Source organism: Anabrus simplex, chromosome 1 (assembly GCF_040414725.1).
Source record: "Anabrus simplex isolate iqAnaSimp1 chromosome 1, ASM4041472v1, whole genome shotgun sequence".
NCBI lineage: Eukaryota > Metazoa > Arthropoda > Insecta > Orthoptera > Tettigoniidae > Anabrus > Anabrus simplex.
The window spans coordinates 244409485-244430185 of NC_090265.1; the positions used below are offsets into that span (position 1 = coordinate 244409485).

General features: G+C 37.1%; 1 protein-coding gene across 1 annotated transcript in view; it reads left to right on the top strand.

Moving 5' to 3' along the window:
• Positions 1-17175: 17175 nt before the first annotated feature.
• Positions 17176-20701, top strand: part of Agps (alkyldihydroxyacetonephosphate synthase) — a 285528-nt gene continuing 282002 nt past the window's right edge. The window contains exons 1-2 of the mRNA XM_067159073.2: positions 17176-17655; positions 18115-18201. Coding sequence (XP_067015174.2) covers positions 17465-17655; positions 18115-18201 — 278 coding nt within the window. The 5' untranslated portion in view covers positions 17176-17464. The remainder of the gene's footprint in view (positions 17656-18114; positions 18202-20701) is intronic.

The following is a 20701-nucleotide window of genomic DNA, read 5'->3' on the forward strand; positions in this document are numbered from 1 at the left end:
CAGAGCTGCCCCCGCGGGGAGCCCGAAATGCACGCGGTTGTACTCATACAAGTTTCAATCCGTGGCAATACTGTTAGATGTTTCGATTCTTCAGCTAGAGGAATATGATTGTACGCCTGATTGAGATCAAGGATGGTAAAGAAATTAGCTTTCCGAAACCATGAAAACCAAGAATGAAGGTCGGGAAGAGGTACAGATTGTAACACCACCTTCCGATTTAAAGCCCTATTGTCAATCACAAACCTGAAACCGCCTTGGGTTTTCGGCACCAGAAAAATGGGCGATGAATACGCCGACTTAAAGGGTCGAATAATTCCGGCCTTCAACATCTGATCGATGATATTTTTAAGGGCCTTCATTTGGGTGGAGACAGCCTGTAAAGTGGAAACCTAACTGGGATCGAATCCGTAACCTCAATCTTGTACTCGATAAGGTCAGTAACACCAAGAGTATCAGAAAATACATCGGTAAATGACTGACACAATTTACGAATACTTTCAGCCTGCTCCTCAGGTAGATGTCTAAGGTCTAACAACATCTCATCCTGGGTAGGCAAAAAAGATGAACATGACACGGAATTACATTTAAGCAAAGGAATTTTACAATCATGAGCAAATTTGAAGGTGCACGACTTGCTCTGAATGTCGAGCACCAGACCAGTGGAAGACATGAAATCCGCTCCGAATATTACGGGGCAACTCAAGTGCTTAGCCAAAAACAATTTTATTTTCCAAGTGAATTTAAAAATACGAATTTTAGCCAGGATGAAACCCTAAATTTCTAAGGGAGAAGATTTGGCCGAAACGCATTGGACAGAAGATGAGCAATAGTCAGAAAACTTACAAACCGTCTTTAATTTAGAGTACCATTCAGCCGAAATAATAGAACAAAGACTCCCTGAGTCTAATAGAGCGGTAACGGGTTCACTATTCAACTCAGTCTTAAGAAATGGCACAAGTGCGTGGGGCTCCGCCGCAGTTCTGAGGCATTATTTAGGGCATTCAAATGCTGGGTTAGAAGAACCCTTATCCTTACCCGAGCTTTCGCTGGGTTTAACCGGGGCTGAGTCTTAGGGGATGAACTTGCCGACTCAGCCGATAACACTAGTCACTTCCTATCGTTGGAGTTCGCGGGGGTTGCATCAGAAGTTGGTTAGGAGGGGTTGCTATTGGCATTAGGACAATTATTGGTTAGATGAGAAAAGGAGCCGCATTTGAAACATCCTTGTGATGACCCTGCTCCATTCTTTGTCCCACTCGATTTTATCACTTGGCACTTGTTATGCAGATGATCCGTAGACCCACAAGCATAGCATTTATGGATGGAGAAAGTTCGGCGAGGTGATGGCCGAAAACTATTAGAAGATGGAGGGGGCTCCTTAACGACTCGTAAGGTGTCGGCATACCTTACTCCATACCCTCTAATTCTGAAAAGTTTTGAGGACACGACGCGAAACAGAAATACGACTTATAGGACGGGGAAATGCCTTCAATAATCGCCTGCACATTTTGATCTTCGGGGAAATGAAGAGAGAATACCCTGGTGTAAAACTTAATATCTTGGAAGAAGTCAGCAAGATTTTCATCCAGTAGCTGTACTCTGAAATAGTACTACTGGATTAATGAAGACATGGCTCGAGTCGGTATGAAATTAGCTAACAGATGGGCCTGGAAGTCTTCTATGGAAGACTGTTCAGCTATTGCATTGACTATTTTGTCCGAGAGGACACCCTTGGAGTAAGGGTAAATAATTTGAGGAATTTGAGATTGAGAGAGGGAAGACAATAGTGCGTGATCCTGAAATTGAACTAAAAACCTTAGAAATGAAATCACCTCGTTAGTAGAATTTACAGAAAAATTTGAAATTCCCCTAAGCAACATAGAAAAATGATGAGGCAAACTACTAAACCCAGGTGACATAATTGGCCTAGAGGGATGGGAGGCTTCAGACACAGCATTGTTCAAAAAGAAAGGTGGAATTTGTGTACGATGATCAGACTCATTTTCTAAGGGGCTGATTTTGTTGCGTTGCCACAGATTTTCTACTTTGTACCATCTTAGAAGAATCTTCCTCACTCACAATGTTTATCACAGGGGCTTGGTCGGTTTTGGGAGCAGCTGCCTCAGTCAGCAATTTATAGACTCTACTAGACATTTTTGAAAGGTGTTCAACAAGATTACTAGCCTCCTTAGCATGATCTTCTTTTAATTATAGAGACGATAGATCGCTAACCCTGTTATAAAAATGGAACAGTCTAGCCTGTACTCTCTTAAGCTTATTAGGAGATGGGTCGCTTACTTCAAAAAACTAACTACCGATGCTAGTTCTGTGGTATTGTCAGTGATAGTGGATAGAGCCTCATCAATTTCTTTTTCCCCCAAATTTGGGATACAAATAGGTAATTCTAATGACTTTTTAAGTTTGGTGGTATCTGCGGCAACCGTGCCTTCAGATTGAACATTCCTAATGAGTAATTCATAAATTAATTCCCCTTGCGCAAGTACCCGGCATGAAGGACTTCACGAGGGCCAGACATGGTGCAGAAAAAATTACAAAATAAGAAAAATTCCAGCGACTGAGAAAATTCTTAGAGTTCGATGCGAATTCTACGTTTTAGCCGTCAAAAGGGCTTAATTGAGACCCATTCAACCACGCTATGCTACCACTTGTTACGGGGATACCAGTGGAGCAGAAAGAGGTTAAAGAAGGTGCCGGGGTGAATGGGTCTATCTATAACATCAAAATCAATTTAAAACTTGAATTGAAAGTTATATTTTTAGAACTTTACTCTTAACAATTTTTCATAACAATGAAACATCAGGTACAATGGCAATCTTGAAACAAGTCAAGGAAAATACAAGACTAGTGAACTTTACCGATCCTAGGCTTCAAGCCCCTCGCTTCACAATTCCCGAGCTCCCAACTCAAATTTACAAAAGAGCACAAATACTTTCAAGGGCAGAAATCCCCTCATTCACAGACCACTCGCTCCCAAAATACAATTTCTGGCCTTCCAGAGGCACTCTTATTCCTACAAAACTTTGAAAAAGGGCTAACAGGATCTCAGATTCTTACAGCCCGCTCAAGGCAACATTACACCAAATTTACAATCCCTGGCCTTTCAAGCCACAATATACAAATTGAACTTACTTTTACAGGGGTATTTATTACCCAACCCACTGGGCCTTCATGGAAAAAGAAAAGGTTAGATAACTGGCCCAAACACAAAATGAATGGAGGCGTATACTGCCCTCCAAGGTAATGAAAACTTACAAACCTAAAGGGCGCTAGGCCGATGAAACAGGGGCTATTCCCAAACTACTGAGGTGACTCGTATATAAATTACTTTAACACATTACAGAAGGAAAAAGAGTTATAAAACGTCGTCACCTCAATCCAAGATGAAGGGGAGCCCGAGAGGGTAACTCACTCTCTATTCCCGATTTACGTTAAAGCTTTATGAAATTTTTACATCAGCCGAAAGAAGATTTACATTTTAGAAAAGTTTGTTAGAAAACTAAGATTCGGTCCTTTCCCTCGGATTAAACTGCAGAGTTAACAAGAGAGAATGATTGTATGTGGCCATTACCGTGTAGATGTTGTACCAACCAACGAAAGAGGCCGCCCGCCTCCTGCTTAAACACACACACTCTCAGAAAGAAACGTGAAAAGCCGCAGTTTATAAACCCTCTGGAAAGGTTCGAGATCATTGAAGATTTATCAGGACACACCCTCTTAAATTTTATTGGTTAAGTTCAAAAGTAAGACTCAAAATCGAACAAGAAGCCTGTGATAGGTTGAAAATTAATTACAGAAATTTTTCATTGGACAGATTCAAAACTGGCGGAAAGAAAAAGGAAGTATTGCCAACCCAAAAAATAACATAGATGAGTTTCAAAACCTACAAATACAAAACTTCTTTAAAATATAAGTTCTTCCATCTTGAACCAGAGTGCATGATCATAGTTTTTAGTAGTGTCATCTGTAGAAAATATCTGAACTTCTTGATGAATGACAAACAAAATAAGGATAAATTCACTCAGTTTAATAAACTTCACAACAAAACAATTACTTAATTTTTCAGTGGCGACATTTTCTGATTAAAGTTCTAAGTCCCTGATGCAGAAGTTTCCACTTTTGTTCGATAGAGGAGGGCATTTAGGTGCTAATTTTGAATGCGCGGCGTAGAGGTGTACCTCCCGCTACATCCTCTAGTATCTATTTTAGATAAACTAGATATAATTAATTCTGGTCATTCTTCTAAACTTTCTAATCTTTTACACGCTTACTTTTACTTTTGCTACTATTTACCTATTCTTGTGTTATCTATTTTTTCTTTTATTTCTTCGTTATAAAAATGGTCTTTATTTTCTAATGCACCTAGGAGTTTATATTATTCTATGTTAGGATAGGAATAACCATTATAATGATTAGTTCCATTTACATTTATTTCCATAAATGTTTTTTCTGCTGTATAAAATATTATTTCTAGCCCATTATAAGAGATAAAATCAAACCGTTCTTTCATTAAATCTTCTCTGTTTTTACTTGCATCTATTAGTTTATTTTTAAGTGCCCCTTTAATAGAATAAACGGATTTAATTCCATCTTTTTCGCATAATGTTCCAATAGATGAACATTTATTTTTCCTATTTACTACAAAAGCATATATATTATAACTACAATTATTTATATCTAAGGTTTCCAACGTTTACTAAAATAATATCGTAATTCTTCTTTTTTTATTTTTAGTATTCGTTAACCTAATTGTTCTATATCTATTTCTTTTGCTATTGTAGATTATAGAGTATTAGATTTCGTAAAGTACCGTATGTTTCTCCGGCTTTCATATAACATTTTTTGACTATAGATATAATACTCGTGTTATCTATATCTTCTAGTTTTTATATAGGTAACTGGTAAATAATTAAAACTAAAAGCAGATAGTAGATATTTAATAAGTTTTATGCTTTCTGCTTGGTTCTCTGGTAAACGAACTTGCATCCCCGTTCATTTTTCCTTTTTTTGTTACGACAATAGGCATATCGTAATAGAATTTTAAAAACAAGACAACTATTTTGTAAGGAATCTGTTAATTTTCCCCACATTTTAGCAAGTGAAACAGAATGAAATGGCCGGCTTGAAAATATTCTCTTGAGTTTTCTAATAATTCTAAACAAACTTTCATTGGATGAAATTCTTTTCTTTGTCGGAAATGTTCGTTCGTATAATTATAAAGTGTTGCTTCCAATCTTGTAATACCGTTTTCATTACCTAAATTAGAAGAGTTTTCTTTTAATCCTTTATTTGGGCAATTTAAAAATCTATAATATGGTTTCCAAGCCGTTTGTTAACTCCTGGGCTTGTTAATTGGCAAATACATTTATTGCATATATTTTTACTCTAGAATTAGAATTTAACCAAGTTAGACAATCTTTTCCAACAGAATTATTATTATTATTATTAACTATTACGTTACGATCTCCTTTATATTCTCCCTGCATTCGAAAATTAAAATTATTAAATATTTGCACATTTCTTCTTTATTAAAAATACCTGCGAAAACTTGCGTTGTATCTAAATCTAATGTTCTTTTTTAAGTTCTTCTAATATATTTGGTAATTCTGTTACAAGTGTATTTATTTTTACATCTGCTAATTCTTTTTATATGGAATAATAACTGGATTCGAGTATTTTTATTTATAATATCTATATCTTTTTAAAATCTGTGTAACACCTTTAACTGTTTGTGTATTGGAATTTAATAAGTATGGTATTTTTGCTTTAATTCCATGTCTTGCTATATTAAAATTAGAGAACTTACTTCTTAGATAACAATAAAGGAACCGTATGCCTCTTTCTTTACGACAAATTTTCCGTTTTTAATTCTCCTTCGTAATCTGTAGAATCTGACATTTTAACAACTATAATATTATCGCAAAAAGGTTCTGTTATTGGTTTAAATTCTTGTAAATTTTGTTCTCCATTTGTGTAATCAATATCTCCTTTATTTGTAGTAAGATTCGAGTTATTTAAATTTTCTGTAAGTAGCCATAATCCAAATATTTCGTTGTTTGGTTTTGATTTATTGCCTAATAACTCTGTAATAGAGTAGTCATTTGTTGCTGTAGAATTTCTGTTTTCAACTTCATTTATTTCGGGAAAAAAGTAAATAGAATATTTTTAGAAATATTTATTTAACTTATTTGTTAAATTTAGAACATTGAAAAAACCTATAGAAATAGAGGTAGTTGCAATTGTGTACTGAAAGCAAGAAAGGTGCAAATTTTACCTATATGAAATAAAAATCTACGCTTATAGAGTAGAAGACAATATAAATAATCAAAAGGAGTTAAACGGTCAGTAGTTAGAAATGTTATTACTTTTGATGATGTTTAAATGTGAAAGTAAGACAGTATAGAACAATGAATTTAATGAGCTCTTATAAATACGAATTATATTCTGTTGAATGTAATAAAATAGTTTTAATCCTGTTGATAATAAAGGATATATATTAGAAAATGGAATTGATACATTACCTTGGGGTCATTATCAAATAAAAGAAATTGAATATAATTTTTATCTACATAAATAAGTCATATAGGTACGAAAAGCTATCATTGCTATCAAATATCAAGGTTTCATCTACCTTAGAGAAAAACTTTATTTTATTTTTTAATTTTATAGAAGTATTACCTTTTGTGATTCTTTTTACTAAAATAGGTAATTTTTAATATTTTTACTCAAATTTTAGAAGACTTTTTTATTTTTTATTGTACAGAAATATTAATTGTTATATTTTTCCCTAAAGTGGGAGATTTCGTTGAAAAAAAGATATGACATTCTGAGAAAAAATACGCAAAATAATGTGTAAATTGTTAATAGTTGATGTTGGTCCGGAGCCGGCGCGGGGAGACATAATTTGGCTTGGTCCAGAACCCGGGGTTTATTATTTTAAAATAGATCTATCCTTAGTTTAAACAATATATTTCATACTAATAATTATATTATTAAAAACTAGTTCAGTGTCAAAAACTGGAACTCTTATACCACTAATTTTATTCTCCGGGGTTGATTTTAGTTTTCTCTCCATCTCCACACTTCGTTTAATATGTTTCTTATCATATGGGAAACGTTCTCTACATAAATCTTTTAAATCTTTGGGACAATATGTTCCTGTTTTAATATATTCAAAATAATTATATTTTAAACCATCGCTCGCAATTCTCCACCATAATTAAGAAATACTTTTGTTTTTGTTTTTGGCATATTAGGATATTTACTTTAAAATTCGAATTCGGCTTCAGTTAAAATAAATGTTTCAAAATCATTATATTCGAAGTCTTCGCAGTTATATTTGTATAGTTGCTTTTTATTTCCACATTCTTTGCATTCGTTTAGTCTAGTTTTTTCTGCGCATAGCAAAATATTGGAATTCCTTAGATTCGTTACAAAGTATACAGGTATTCATTTATTAGGAACAATAACTATGTCCAGTATTAGATAACAAACAAATTTATCATTATAAAAACCGATTTTAAATAATATTTGTTATGGTTTTTCTTAATTTTACTTATTTTTCTTCGATTTTTGTTGTATGTTTTATTTTTTAAATGTTTATAAGTTTACTTAATTTTATTTAATTTTGTTCGATTTTTATTTCACTTTTAAAATTTTTGTCGGAAGTTTGCGGATTTAGTGGAGCAGAATGAAATATTGTGATGTTTTATCTTGTGTGCAAATATTGTCAAAAAAACTAGTGATTTTAGGATTTTTTTCATGTTTTTGTGGGATGAAATCTAAAAAATATGAAATTCTGAGAAAAAATACACAATTATTGAGAAATTTTGAAGCGCGTTTATAAGTGGTCCAGAACCAGGTGTTTATACCTACTTATGCACACTGCTCATTCTAATCAGTGGCTGAAAGTGGAACTGAATAGTTGGAATGCTATGATGAACCAGTGTGTTACGTACCAGTATTATAAGATAATTTATGAACCAGAGTAAAGTAATAGCAAGCTAAAGAAGAGAGATATAACTCCTCAGCTATTTCCGCCAATATTCAGGCAGGGTGTTATACTCGGCACGCAGCAGTTATCCCATCTATCGGAGAAGAATGGCAGCAGTAGACACAAAGCAAGACACGACAAAACAATGATCTATGTAATATTATTCTTGATCACTTTTATGCGCTTCCTATATTGTAGGCCTTCAGATTCAGTTTTCTTCCGACTCTGCGATATTAGGGCATATTATAAAATTACATATAGCGTAGACTGTAGTTCCTTATTTCCCGACTTTGCAAACCAATTTTCATTAAAATCTGTTTAGCCATTTTCTCGTGACTCGGCGCTCATATGGACTTAGCAACAAAACTACAAATCATGTATATCTTTGTTATCATAGCCGGTATGGCAAAAATGTATAAGACATAAATCATCAGAAATTTAATACTATGTAATTTTAGTTGTATAGTATTTAAGGACCACTAATAACATAAGTATTAGGGAATGAAATTTTAGGCTTTCCCCTAAACTACCATTTCACTCAGCGTGAAAAAAATATTTATAGCCTAGATTTTAGCGACACCCCGGACTTTACATACTGATTTTCATTAAATTTCTTTCAGGCGTTATCTCATGATGCGCGTACAAACAGACAGACAGACAGACAGACAGACAGACAGGCAGACAGACAGACAGAATTTACGGAAAATTAAAAAGTGCCTTTCCTTTTTACTGTGCACACGCCAATATAGATATGCAATTATTTTTAGTTCTGAGGAATGTACAGACAAAACTGGTGTATGGTTGGCCATTTTTGTTCTGTACTTAAGATCTCTTCCACACGTACTAAATGTACGTCAGGTTGAAAGTCGGTTTCGATTAAATGCGGTCGTGAAAATTCAATATTCATTGACTGCTTTGCCATATTCAGTTAAGTTTGCATACTGCTTATTCAAATCAGCGCGTCAGAGAAGGGATCGAATTGCTGGGATACTATAATGAACCAGTGTGTTACGTACCATTTGTATGAGAAAATTTATGAACCAGCGAAAAGATATGCTAAAGAGGAAAGTTACCTAACTACCCGGCAATTTCCCGCCAATATTTATGCAGGCAGTTATATTCGATACGAAGCAGTAATCCCATCTATCGGAGATGAGTGGAAGCATAGGACACAAAGAACATCACAACAACCAATGGTCAATGTAAAGGCCGGTCTCCACTGATTAACATTTAACAACAACATGTTAAATGTTAAAAGTGTTAAATGTTAACTGGTGACACCATCAACATGTTAAATACTGTTTCATTTAACATTGTGTCCACACTTAATAAACATGTTAAACTTGAATTTCTTTGTTTATATATAGGTAGTTCATCATATCAATTTGTGGTAATACATTTAGGTGGTGTCTGGTATTTTCAGACAAGGACAATGGACTCAGATGAAGAGGATTTTGCCATTGTTATTGCCAATGTTGCTTCTTGTTATGATTTCGAAATGCAGTTCTATTAGACACATTTCCTCCCGTCATCCTGCTCATTGCTTCAAAAGCAAACCATTTTGAAGTATAAATTTTGTCTGCTCCCGCCCCGACTTTTCTGATTTATTATTATTATTATTATTTTGCAATACTCTACTGTGCTGGTAGCGGAGGGACGCTAGGTTTTTCTTTCGATGCACTCGCGGGAACAATAATTTAGAATTCCTGGAAAATGTCGGCTTTCTTCGCTTTATCACTGGATTCCTTTGATGAGACTTCCCACAAACAAGGCCTTTCTATTATATCATTAATTAAGTCCAAAGTAATCTTACTCTACTCCATTTCTGACTATAAATTTTAGTATAGTGCAGAGAGAACGACACACGTGCGCGTATCGGTACCAGTACTGTATTTGTAGCTTATAACAAAGAGAATGAGTGTTGCGTAGTGTTGTAACTATAATCCTACTTCACGAGAAGCACGTCGTTTGCATTGTTTGCATCGTTTGGCTATCTGTTGACATAGAAACGGAAAGGAAGTTGCCGGAGCTGTGCCAACATCTCCCGAACAACGAATTGACTTGACATGTTTTCCACTTGGAGCGGAAAACACGCCAACATGTTAAAAGTGTTAACTTTAACATTCTGAGTTAACATGCAAAGTCAATTGGAAGACACAATCACAATATACATGTCAATTGTAACATGTTAAATTTAACATGTTGGTATAAATTTTAATCAGTGGAGACCGGCCTTAATGTTCTTGTTGAAAATTTTGACGAGCTTTCGACATTGTAGGCCTTCATATTTAGTTTTCTTCTGACTCTGAAATACCACTCTTACCATAGTCGGCACTGCAAAACTGAATAAAACATAGATGATAGGAAATTGTATTGTCTGTAACTTTTGTTATGTAGTACTTTTCGATAGGACCAATAACATAGCTATTTACAAATTACATTTTGGGCGCCCTCCTCCTAAACTACCGTACCATTTCATTCAGGGTGAATAAAATTATTTATAGCCTAGACTGTAGTTTCTTATTTTTCGATCCTAGATACTGATTTTCATTAAATTCTGTTTACCCATTTACTTGCGGTTTGGCGTTGGTATGGACTTAACAACAAAAATACAAATATCTTTCTTATCACACTCCGTACTGCAAACATGTATAAGACATAAATGATCGGAAAATTATTTCTATATGACTTTAGTTATGTGGTATCTATCGATAGGTCCACTAATAACATAAATATTTGAGAAATTCATTTTAGCCCTTCCCCAAAACTACCATTTCACTCACAGACATAATTATAGTACATAGACAGGAAGCGCTGTATATCATAGCATTGGTGCTAGTGAAGCCAGAAACTGCGGCGGCCGCCATCTTACGTCACTGCAGATCCACTGTAAGCATGTATGTTACTGTGTTTCGTGCGGTTTTGGTTTATGTTTTTTAATGCAAATTTCACATTAATTGTCGGCAAACTACTGTGTGGTAGAAGGGTTAATACCTGCGTAGTGTTTGGGTGTGGCCTTTCCTATTCACGGAGAAAGAAGAGCGAAGAAACAGGAGTTTCAATACACCGATAAATGGCTCACATGTGGTCATATGCACTTGTTGTCTAGTTCAGTGCTATTAAATTTAGTAAAAAATGCCTAATTATGTCGGAGATAGAGATAACTTCCTTCCGATGTACTAGGTATATTTGTCGGCGGTAGCCCCTTTGTGATGAGTGGGGCATAATAATAATAATAATAATAATAATAATAATAATAATAATAATAATAATAATAATAATAATAATAATAATAATGTGTTGTAAATATTTGTAGATATCTGTAGGCTATAATTTGATGATCAAGAGGAGGACTCCTTCTTTAGGCCGAGTAAGCGCATTATGTTACTGGCATAAGTCGAGCCTTCCTAAATGGATGTAATAATAATAATAATAATAATAATAATAATAATAATAATAATAATAATAATAATAATAATGTTACTGCAACACTTGGTTATAGGTTGAGGTTTTGTTTTTTATATTACTAATAAAATGTAGTGCACTTAGTCTCTTCTATTCTTTAACTGTATGTTGTAATAATGACAAAATTACTGTTAATATTAGAGCAGAACAATTAAAAAGCTTGCAAAATCGATAGGTCTTAGGGTTATTATGACAGAATATTGTTGAATATATCTCATGATTTGTGGTAAAGATGTTAGTCAGTTCTCTACAATGTGATACTTGTAAGGAAACAGCTGTACAAAAACAAAATCTCTATCCATTCACTTATTTGAAGAATAGGGGCAATCTCTATGTTGCTATGAAATATGTTTTTCATGTGTGAAAACTTACTGAGATGTATTTTAGAGAGAATACATGTAATCGTATAAGCTTAGTCATGAAAGGAATCTACCTAATGAAGCCACAGCTCATTTCTATGAAAGAACATTGTTTTCATGGTTAGGCTCATATGCTTTAGATCAAAACCCGATGGACACGAATGTTTACCGCCTTATCAGAATAATTTCATCACTGTTCTTGAAAACACGTATAAATAATGCTGTAAGAGATTTGAATGGAAACAGATCTGGCCATAGATCTGTCTTAAGAGGTCGGATACTTTTAAGCATTTGTAAATTGATATTCCAAAGTTTATTTTTAACAGTAAAACAAAAGACCTAATAGGTCTCATTAATCAATATTATTATTTCCATGTGTTTTTAATTATTTTAATTATCTCCTATTCAATATTCCTATTTCGGCTACTATTTTACATTAATGCATCGGGATAGTGTAGTGACATAAGTTGGCGGCGGCCGCGCTTTTCCAGCTTCGAAATCCTGCTGCTTATTGCCAGTCTAAAAACCTATATGTCTGTAATTTCACTCAGCGAGAATAAAATGATTTATAGCCTAGATTGTAGTGGCTCCTTCCCTGATTTTACATACCGATTTTCATTAAATCCTCTTCAGCCATTTTCTCGTGATGCGCGTACAGACAAACAGATAGACAAGCAGAAATGACGGAAAATTGAAAAGTACATTTCCTTGTTATTGTGGACTCGTCCGATACAGAAATACTTCTTCTTCTTCTTCTTCTTCTTCTTCTTCTTCTTCTTCTTCTTCTTCTTCTTGAAAGGTGTGGTTGGACTCATGTGTTATCGTCCAGTCACGACGATACAGAAATACCATTCTTTTAAAAATATGTGCAGTGTACAGACCACCGCCGTCTCGATCCTCTTATACTGCCTGCTCTATGCCACTAGTTTAACACAGGAAGGCGCGAATACCAATAGTTCTCCAAATCGCCGTAAGAGTGCAGCAGTAGACGCACAATCTTCGCTGTCAGTGTGGGTCACTGATCTCTATACATGGATTGCTGGTAGCTTGGGTAGCAGTAAGCCGAATAGAAGATGACTGGCGTAGTAAGATGGCAGCGAGCGCACGGTGCAGTAGACCACGAGGAAGGCGCTTGCTTTGTTTATGCTTAGTTCAGTGACGCCACGTCTCTTGATTGTAGTTCCACGGGTGTTCTGTGCTGTGTTATTGCAAAGTAAATAGTAATGTATTTTACGAATTTAGGTTCGTTGCCTTGTAGTATACTTGTGGATTACAAAATTCAATTTAAATATGTATGTGTTTATCTGAAATATGAATGAAGAAACATTCTACGGGGTATTAATATACCGCAGTATTCAGCTTATGGATGTACAAACAGAACCGATCAGCAGAAGGAGAAATCATTTCATCGGGGAGTTTTAATAATAATGTTATTTGCTTTACGTCCCACTAACTACTTTTTTAAGGTCTTCGGAGACGCTGAGGTGCCGGAATTTAGTCCCGCAGGAGTTCTTTTACGTGCCAGTAAATCTACCGACACGGGGCTGTCGTATTTGAGCAACTTCAAGTACCACCGGACTGAGCTAGGATCAAACCTGCCAAGTTGGGGTTAGAAGGCCAGCGCCTTAACCGTCTGAGCCACTCAGCCCGGCTCGAGGAGTTTTATACTGTACATAAGAATCTTCCTAGGGTAGTGTTTTGAGTTTTAGGTTTATTGTATCTTATTTCGCATATTGTCCGCCTCTGTGGTGTAGTGGTTAGCGTGATTAGCTGCCACCCCCGGAGGTCCGGGTTCGATTCCAGGCTCTGCCACGAAAATTTGAAAAGTGGTACGAGGGCTGGAACGGGGCCCACTCAGCCTCGGAAGGTCAACTGAGTAGAGGTGGGTTCGATTCCCACCTCAGCCATCCTCGAAGTGGTTTTCCGTGGTTTCCCACTTCTCCTCCAGGCGAATGCCGGGATGGTACCTAACTTAAGGCCACGGCTGCTTCCTTCCCTCTTCCTTGTCTATCCCTTCCAATCTTCCCATCCCTCCACAAGGCACCTGTTCAGCATAGCAGGTGAGGTCGCCTGGGCGAGGTACTGGTCATTCTCCCCAGTTGTATCCCCCGACCAAGAGTCTGAAGCTCCAGGACACTGCCCTTGAGGCGGTAGAGGTGGGATCCCTCGCTGAGTCCGAGGGAAAAGCCGAACCTGGAGGGTAAACAGATGATGATGATGATGATGATGATGATTTCGCATATTCCGGGGGCAAAATGGCAATTAATTTTTGTAGGTTTCCTTTCTCGAGACCCGAACATCTAAGATCATCGATTAGGAGTATCAGGCGGGAGAATTGGGAGCCTTCTAAAACAGCTGTTCTCTGCTCGGATCACTTAGAGGAAGACTGTTTTGATAGAAATGGACAAACTGTTACACCTTAGAAGTGATGTACAGCCAACTGTTTTCAATTTTACTGAACATTAACTGCAAGTAAAGATTTACTTTTTTTATTTCTCATAATTAAACTGACGGATTCGATGAAATAATTGACGTGACCTTATAACAATCTTAGAAAATGAAGTCTGGAGGAATTCTAGACCTTATTTACATCAGTAATAATTATGGGTTTCAGACACTGGAGTGGTGGGAGAAGAGAAAGTGTGGTGGGTGTTTGGGGCTATCCCATTATACTATTCATGGTATTTGGGACTCTTTTAACTGATGTTACATATTTCTCTATCGCTTTGCTAGCTGAATTTAATTAAAGAGGTCTGTAATAGTAAATTAAGCTGCAGGTAATGTGAAATATTGACAAGTTTTGAATATTTGCTGGTTTTATAAATGTGTACATTTGCTTCAATGATATTTTAATTTGATAATATGCGCGTTATTTCATGGAAACAGGAAACAGAAATTCATTATCAAACACCGATTACGATATGTCGAATCTAGGCCTGTATATTGAGCTACTTTTATAGGTACATCATTTTAAGAATGCATAATTTCGTGGCATACATGTATACAATTTACAGCAATGTTTCCAGAAACTGGTTTTCACTCGTATTGTGTTACCGATCGCTAATTGCATGTATTCAGCACCTAAGTTAATATTTGTCGGCCGTTATTATACACTCATGTTTATTGCTATCCCGGAGATTTACTGACCTCGGAATGACGTGTCAGTGATCCCAATGTCCTTATGCTTTGAGTGAACATGTCTCTATATTTTTAATTATTCCAATGCGCTATTTATTGCGACTTAAAATTGACTATATTATCATTGCTTCCCCATAAGCAAAGCTCTAGGTTAGGTACGCCAACATGGCGAACCGCGCGCTCAACTTGGCGCACTTTCTCCTGCAGCGGAGACCTGCCATCAGCGATCCATGTATAGATATCAGTGGTGTGGGTGTAGCACTGTATTATTGGTGCATAAATGTGTGTGAAAACCTGAGTTATTTTGTACAAGAGTAAACGTGTCTGGTCACTTTCGTTCGTACAAGATATATTTTGAATAGAACTGTGAAATGAATTAATCATGTTATGTTTATAGATATTTCAAAACTAATTTTATGGTGTTGGTACTTGTTTCTTTCCGTTTGTGCAAGGTATATTTTTCATAGAGCTGAAACTTCATATTCTTTCCCCGAAATATTCAACTGTTGTATACCATGTTGCCAATCTCGGCAAGGTTGTTCGCAGCCAGAAAATATACGACTCCGTGAAATACAGTCTAGAAGAGAATTGAGAGAAAAGCGGCTGTCGGCTTTATCTAGGAAAGGACCTAATGAAGGAAGTAATTGGATATCCTCAGATTACTCTCGCATCTGAGCCTTTACACCTTATTTCAGAATTTGATGGATCCTCCGCGGCTCAGGCGGTAGACGCCGGCCTCTCACCGCTGCGTTCTGTGGTTCAAATGCCGGTCACTCCATGTGAGATTTGTGCTGGACAAAGCGGAGGCGGGACAGGTTTTTCTCCGGATACTCCGATTTTCCCTGTCATATTTAATTCCAGAAACACTCTCGAATATCATTTCATTTCATCTGTCATTCATTAATCATTGCCCCGGAGGGCTGCGAAAGGCTTCGCCAGCCGGCACAATTCCTATCCTCCCTGCTAGATGGGGGCTTCATTCATTCCATTCCTGGCCCGGTCGAATGACTGGAAAGAGGCTGCAGATTTTTTTCCAGAAGGTGATTAAAGCCGTGGAGGATAGTGGATTCCTTGTGATAAAAATTGTGACGGACAATCACAAAACGCCTTCATGTTTAGACATTTTGGACAACCTCAGATATTCAGACGATAATATTCCAATCAAACTAGAAACAGGAAATCAAATCCTAACTTGCGGGTACTAGGTTCGTGTTGTTGAAGAGAGGATGGAGTGTAACATTTGTGTCAGCAGCATCTCACTGCCTAGAACTTCGACACCTCTAAATGGAACTGATTATACATCAGGACAGAGGAGGAGTTCCATACCCAAAAACTAGTTTTGTTGCTCTGGTGAAGCATCTCCAGGAGTTCGTTTAAACTGATGTGCCCTATTGTCGAAGTCCTTCAAGCATATGAGCGTAATACGAGGACTTGCGACGTCTTCCCTTTCAGAATACCGGGCGAGTTGGCCGTGCGGTTAGGAGCGCGCAGCTATGAGCTTGCATCCGGGAGATAGTGGGTTCGAACCCCACGGTCGGCAGCTCTGAAGTAGGTTTTCCGTGGTTTCCCATTTTCACACCAGGCAAATTCTGGGCTGTACCTTAATTAAGGCCACGGCCGCTTCCTTCCCATTCCTAGGCCTTTACTATCCCATCATCGCCATAAGACCCATCTGTATCGGTGCGACGTAAAACAAATATTTAAAAAAACTTTCAGAATGTGTTTTATTACAGTGTGAGGTCAAAGAACATCAGCAAAATGTTAGTGATATTATCCTAACCAAGTTCGTAAGACCTCTATTATTTGATATTGCGTTGGCAAGAACATAAAAAGTACGGTACCACTCCAAGCCTTCGTCCAGAAAAATCTTTAAATTGTGCATGAAGAGGCCAACTGCGACTTCGTGCAGGTAATATTGCCGATATTTAATATTAATGATGTAATTTACGAGCTTCAGTGAACATATGACCAGACTGCATAGTGTTTTGTAGGCTGTCGTCATTAGAATAAGTTTAGACCATTGTGCGTCCATGTCTGCCATCTAGCGGAGAAATTTTGTCGCAGCGTAGTCGCAAAAAGGCTCGCATAGAGCAGCAGCAGGCAGTATAGGAGGATCGAGACGGCGGTGGTACAGACAAAACTCGTATTACAGTATATATACTGTATATACACACGAGGTATTTACAGTATATATGTAGATTGTCGTGTTGTTGGCCTTGTTAAGGTCCTAAGGAGTTCTTACAAGATCGAGTTATATAATCGGTACTCATGTCTCCCTTTAGTAGCATACATTATCGTTGTGTAAAACAGTGTAGCAGTCATTCTATCCTGTTTGGCAGTACTTTAGTAGTATCACATCGTGATTCAGCGGTTGGCAGTATGACTTATGCGTAGCGTAATGCGCGCTATATGTCAGTAGTGATAAGATTCAAGATTCTTTCGCGGCTGGGATCTGTCGACTCCGATTAATGCAGTACATGGTGAAATAATTATGGCACCGAATGACAGGATCAGCATGAGCAATTCTACAAATCACGGGAATTCTAAAGCGCGTTCAGAGAATGGCGAAGTTGAAGAACATAAGTGCGAATCTGTTGGGAACGACGGAAAAGAGCCACTGTTTGGAACGCGGACCGCTAAATTCAGAGGAATGCATGTCACCAGCGCTGTTCCAAAAGATAGGTACGAATTCTAATATTTGAGTGGAGTTAATGTGTTGATGTAGTTAATTTAAGGGGGCATGCAACAGTATTGTCAGCTCCTCTGATGTTTATGTGTGTAATAATTTCACGTAATTATGTCTATGACCGGTGTTCTGTCGACATTGAGGGGGCGTGGTTTAATGCTAGCAATGATGCGATGATTATCTTGTTAGAGGCCCAATCGGTCACTACAGATCTGCATTTAGGGCAGTTGCCCAGGTGGCAGATTCCCTATCTGTTGTTTTCTTAGCCTTTTCTTTAATAATTACGACTGAGTTCTGGAGCCCATACATCTTTTCTGGGTGTCACAGATTTACATAATTCACAATCGAATTTGTAGTCGTAGGGTTATGGTTCTTTTCTGTTGATGCAGATGTTCAGCATGTTACAAAATCTGACTGGTTTGATATTAAAATTTACTTTGAATCTCTTGTTTCAGGCAAGATGTACTTAAATGGAACGGCTGGGGATACAAAGACTCTAAGTTTGTGGTGAAGAACAATATCATTGAATTTACAGGAAAACGGTACAGTATGAAATATTTTTGATTGAAAAAAAAAAAATTACAGTTAAATCCACAGATAGCTTACGATACTGCAAACAGTAGTGTGACAGTTGTATATGATATTATGGTAAAAGACCTGATTAGTAGATACACTACATTGCCATTAATGACTGGACACTTGTAGATACTGGTTTAACTGGAGCTGCTGTGGTGTCAGTGTGATATATTATCTACGCACTTTTTATCGATAGATTTGTGTACGGTTTTGAGGAATAAGGAGGGAGCAATTCCGGTTCCAGTAGTACTGCCAACTGAATGGAAATGAAATCTGAATTGAATCGATAATATGATCGATCGATATGAATTTTGCTAAACCTTTGTTATCTTAAGCCAACAACTGTGTCACACACATATTATATAACATTTCTTGATGCGAATCTTATTCCTAGAGTGAATTCTATAGTTTGGCTTTGCTGTGTAAATAACAACAGTACTAGTACGTAAAGTGTACGCCAGGTGTTGTACAGCGATACATAAGCGATTCATAGTTAGTGTTTCAAAGGTTGCCAGTACGAATCTCAAAGATTGCCGAGGTCGACCAATTCAGCACTAGGGTGTAAATCTATCCACAAAAGGTGCACAGACAATAGATACGACTGTCACTGCTGTCACACCCCCTGTCCTCGTAAGGCTTGCCGCTAAGATTTAGTAGATGTCTGCAGGTATTTTCTTCCATTTCTCCTGCAACGTGGCGAACAGTTCTGTAGCCTTCTTGGGGTGGTTTGGTCTAATTCAACTGGCTCTGTAACTCGTTCCAGAGATGCTCAGTTGGGATTTGATCAGAGCTTTGGACTGACCAGTTTGATTCATTAACTCCCATTCAGACAGACCACTCGATTATGGCTTTTGCTTTATGAACGTTTTTTTGTCATGTTGAAAATGAAAAAGGGCCAGTTCCAAACTGTTGTCACAGGGTGGGTAGCATGGAATTACCCAATATTGCCTGGCTTTATTCATGGTTCGAGGCCCAAGACTACTGTAATTCATGAAAACCAAGCCCATACTATAATGCCTTTTCTGCCAAATTTCACAGTTGTAACGGTGCACTCCATTAAGTAAATCTTACCTGACATTCGCCAGGTCCAAACATGTCTTCAGACTGCCACAATGTGTAGCAAGATTCATCGCAGCACATGAAGTTCTTCCGTTGTTCTAAACTAAATGGGCAACTTGTTTCATACGACTATAATTGGTGGGGAACATTCAGTGGGCGATCCTTGGTTTATGTGCCCACCGGGCTCAGTGGCTCAGATGGTTGAGGCGCTGGCCTTCTGACCCCGACTTGTCAGGTTTGATCCAGGCTCAATCTGGTGGTATTTCAAGGTGCTCAAATACGTCAGCCTCGTGTTGGTAGATTTAATGGCACATCAAATCAAAATCTCTTTATTTGCAAATGAAGTGTCTACCTCGGTGGCAAATGGTACACTAAAATACATTATTGTCAAGCACTAAATATTAAAATAACAAGAGAAGAAAATTTTTCCTATAATACAATATTATACAATATACGCTAACAATGTTTTCTATTAAACACACAGCTCATCCTTAATAAATTTATATTGTTTACAAAATTCTACTTATAATATCTCCTGTACTACTTACAAATATAGTCAACTAATATACAGTATGTGGAATTACTTCAAATGATACTATACAACTGGTATAACATTAATATTTACATTGCATTTATTTATTTACTATTTTTTTTTTGTTTTTGTTTTTTACCCATTCTGGATCCTAAGTAGCATAACGACCTGCTGCGTCTTAACCAGAGCCCCTTTTGCCACCACTTTTCAGAGTTCCTGAAGGGCCTTCACAGCTACATAAAAGAACTGCGAGACTAAATTCCGGCACCTCGGCGTTTCCGAAAACTGTAAAAGTAGTTAGTGAGGCGTAAGGCCAATAAAATTAATTATTAGATAATGTTCCACTGTTTGCCCATGGAATCCAAGTGCAGACTCCCCCGGATAAATGGGACGCGTACTGGCATCACTTCCAGAAGTCAATCAAAACAGAAGTAGAGCACTGCCCCATCACTTTATTTTGAAACCTAGGATATTATGTTAAAATATAATAAAAGTACAGTAGTTTGGAAAGTAGGCAGATGATGTCATTCCCATAATTCAATAGATACTTATGTAGACACATGTCATGACCGGTACCAACTACGCCAGAGTAAAAATTCGTAAATGATTGCTGATAGGAATTATTGTTCTCAGTGCCTAGTGGAGTGCAATCTGGCATGGTACTAGACGGGACAATGCTCTTAGGTGTGCTGTCTGTGGTCATGGTTGCTAATGGAGTTTGCTAATTTGACTTCACTACACGTTGAAGGCATCGACAGTCCCTGTCTGTTAATTGATTTGATAGCCCTGGTTGAGATGGGATCTTTATAACTCTCAGATGTTTTCCATTTAATCAATCACTGTCGAATGTGGTATAGCTGAACTTGCCAGAAGTC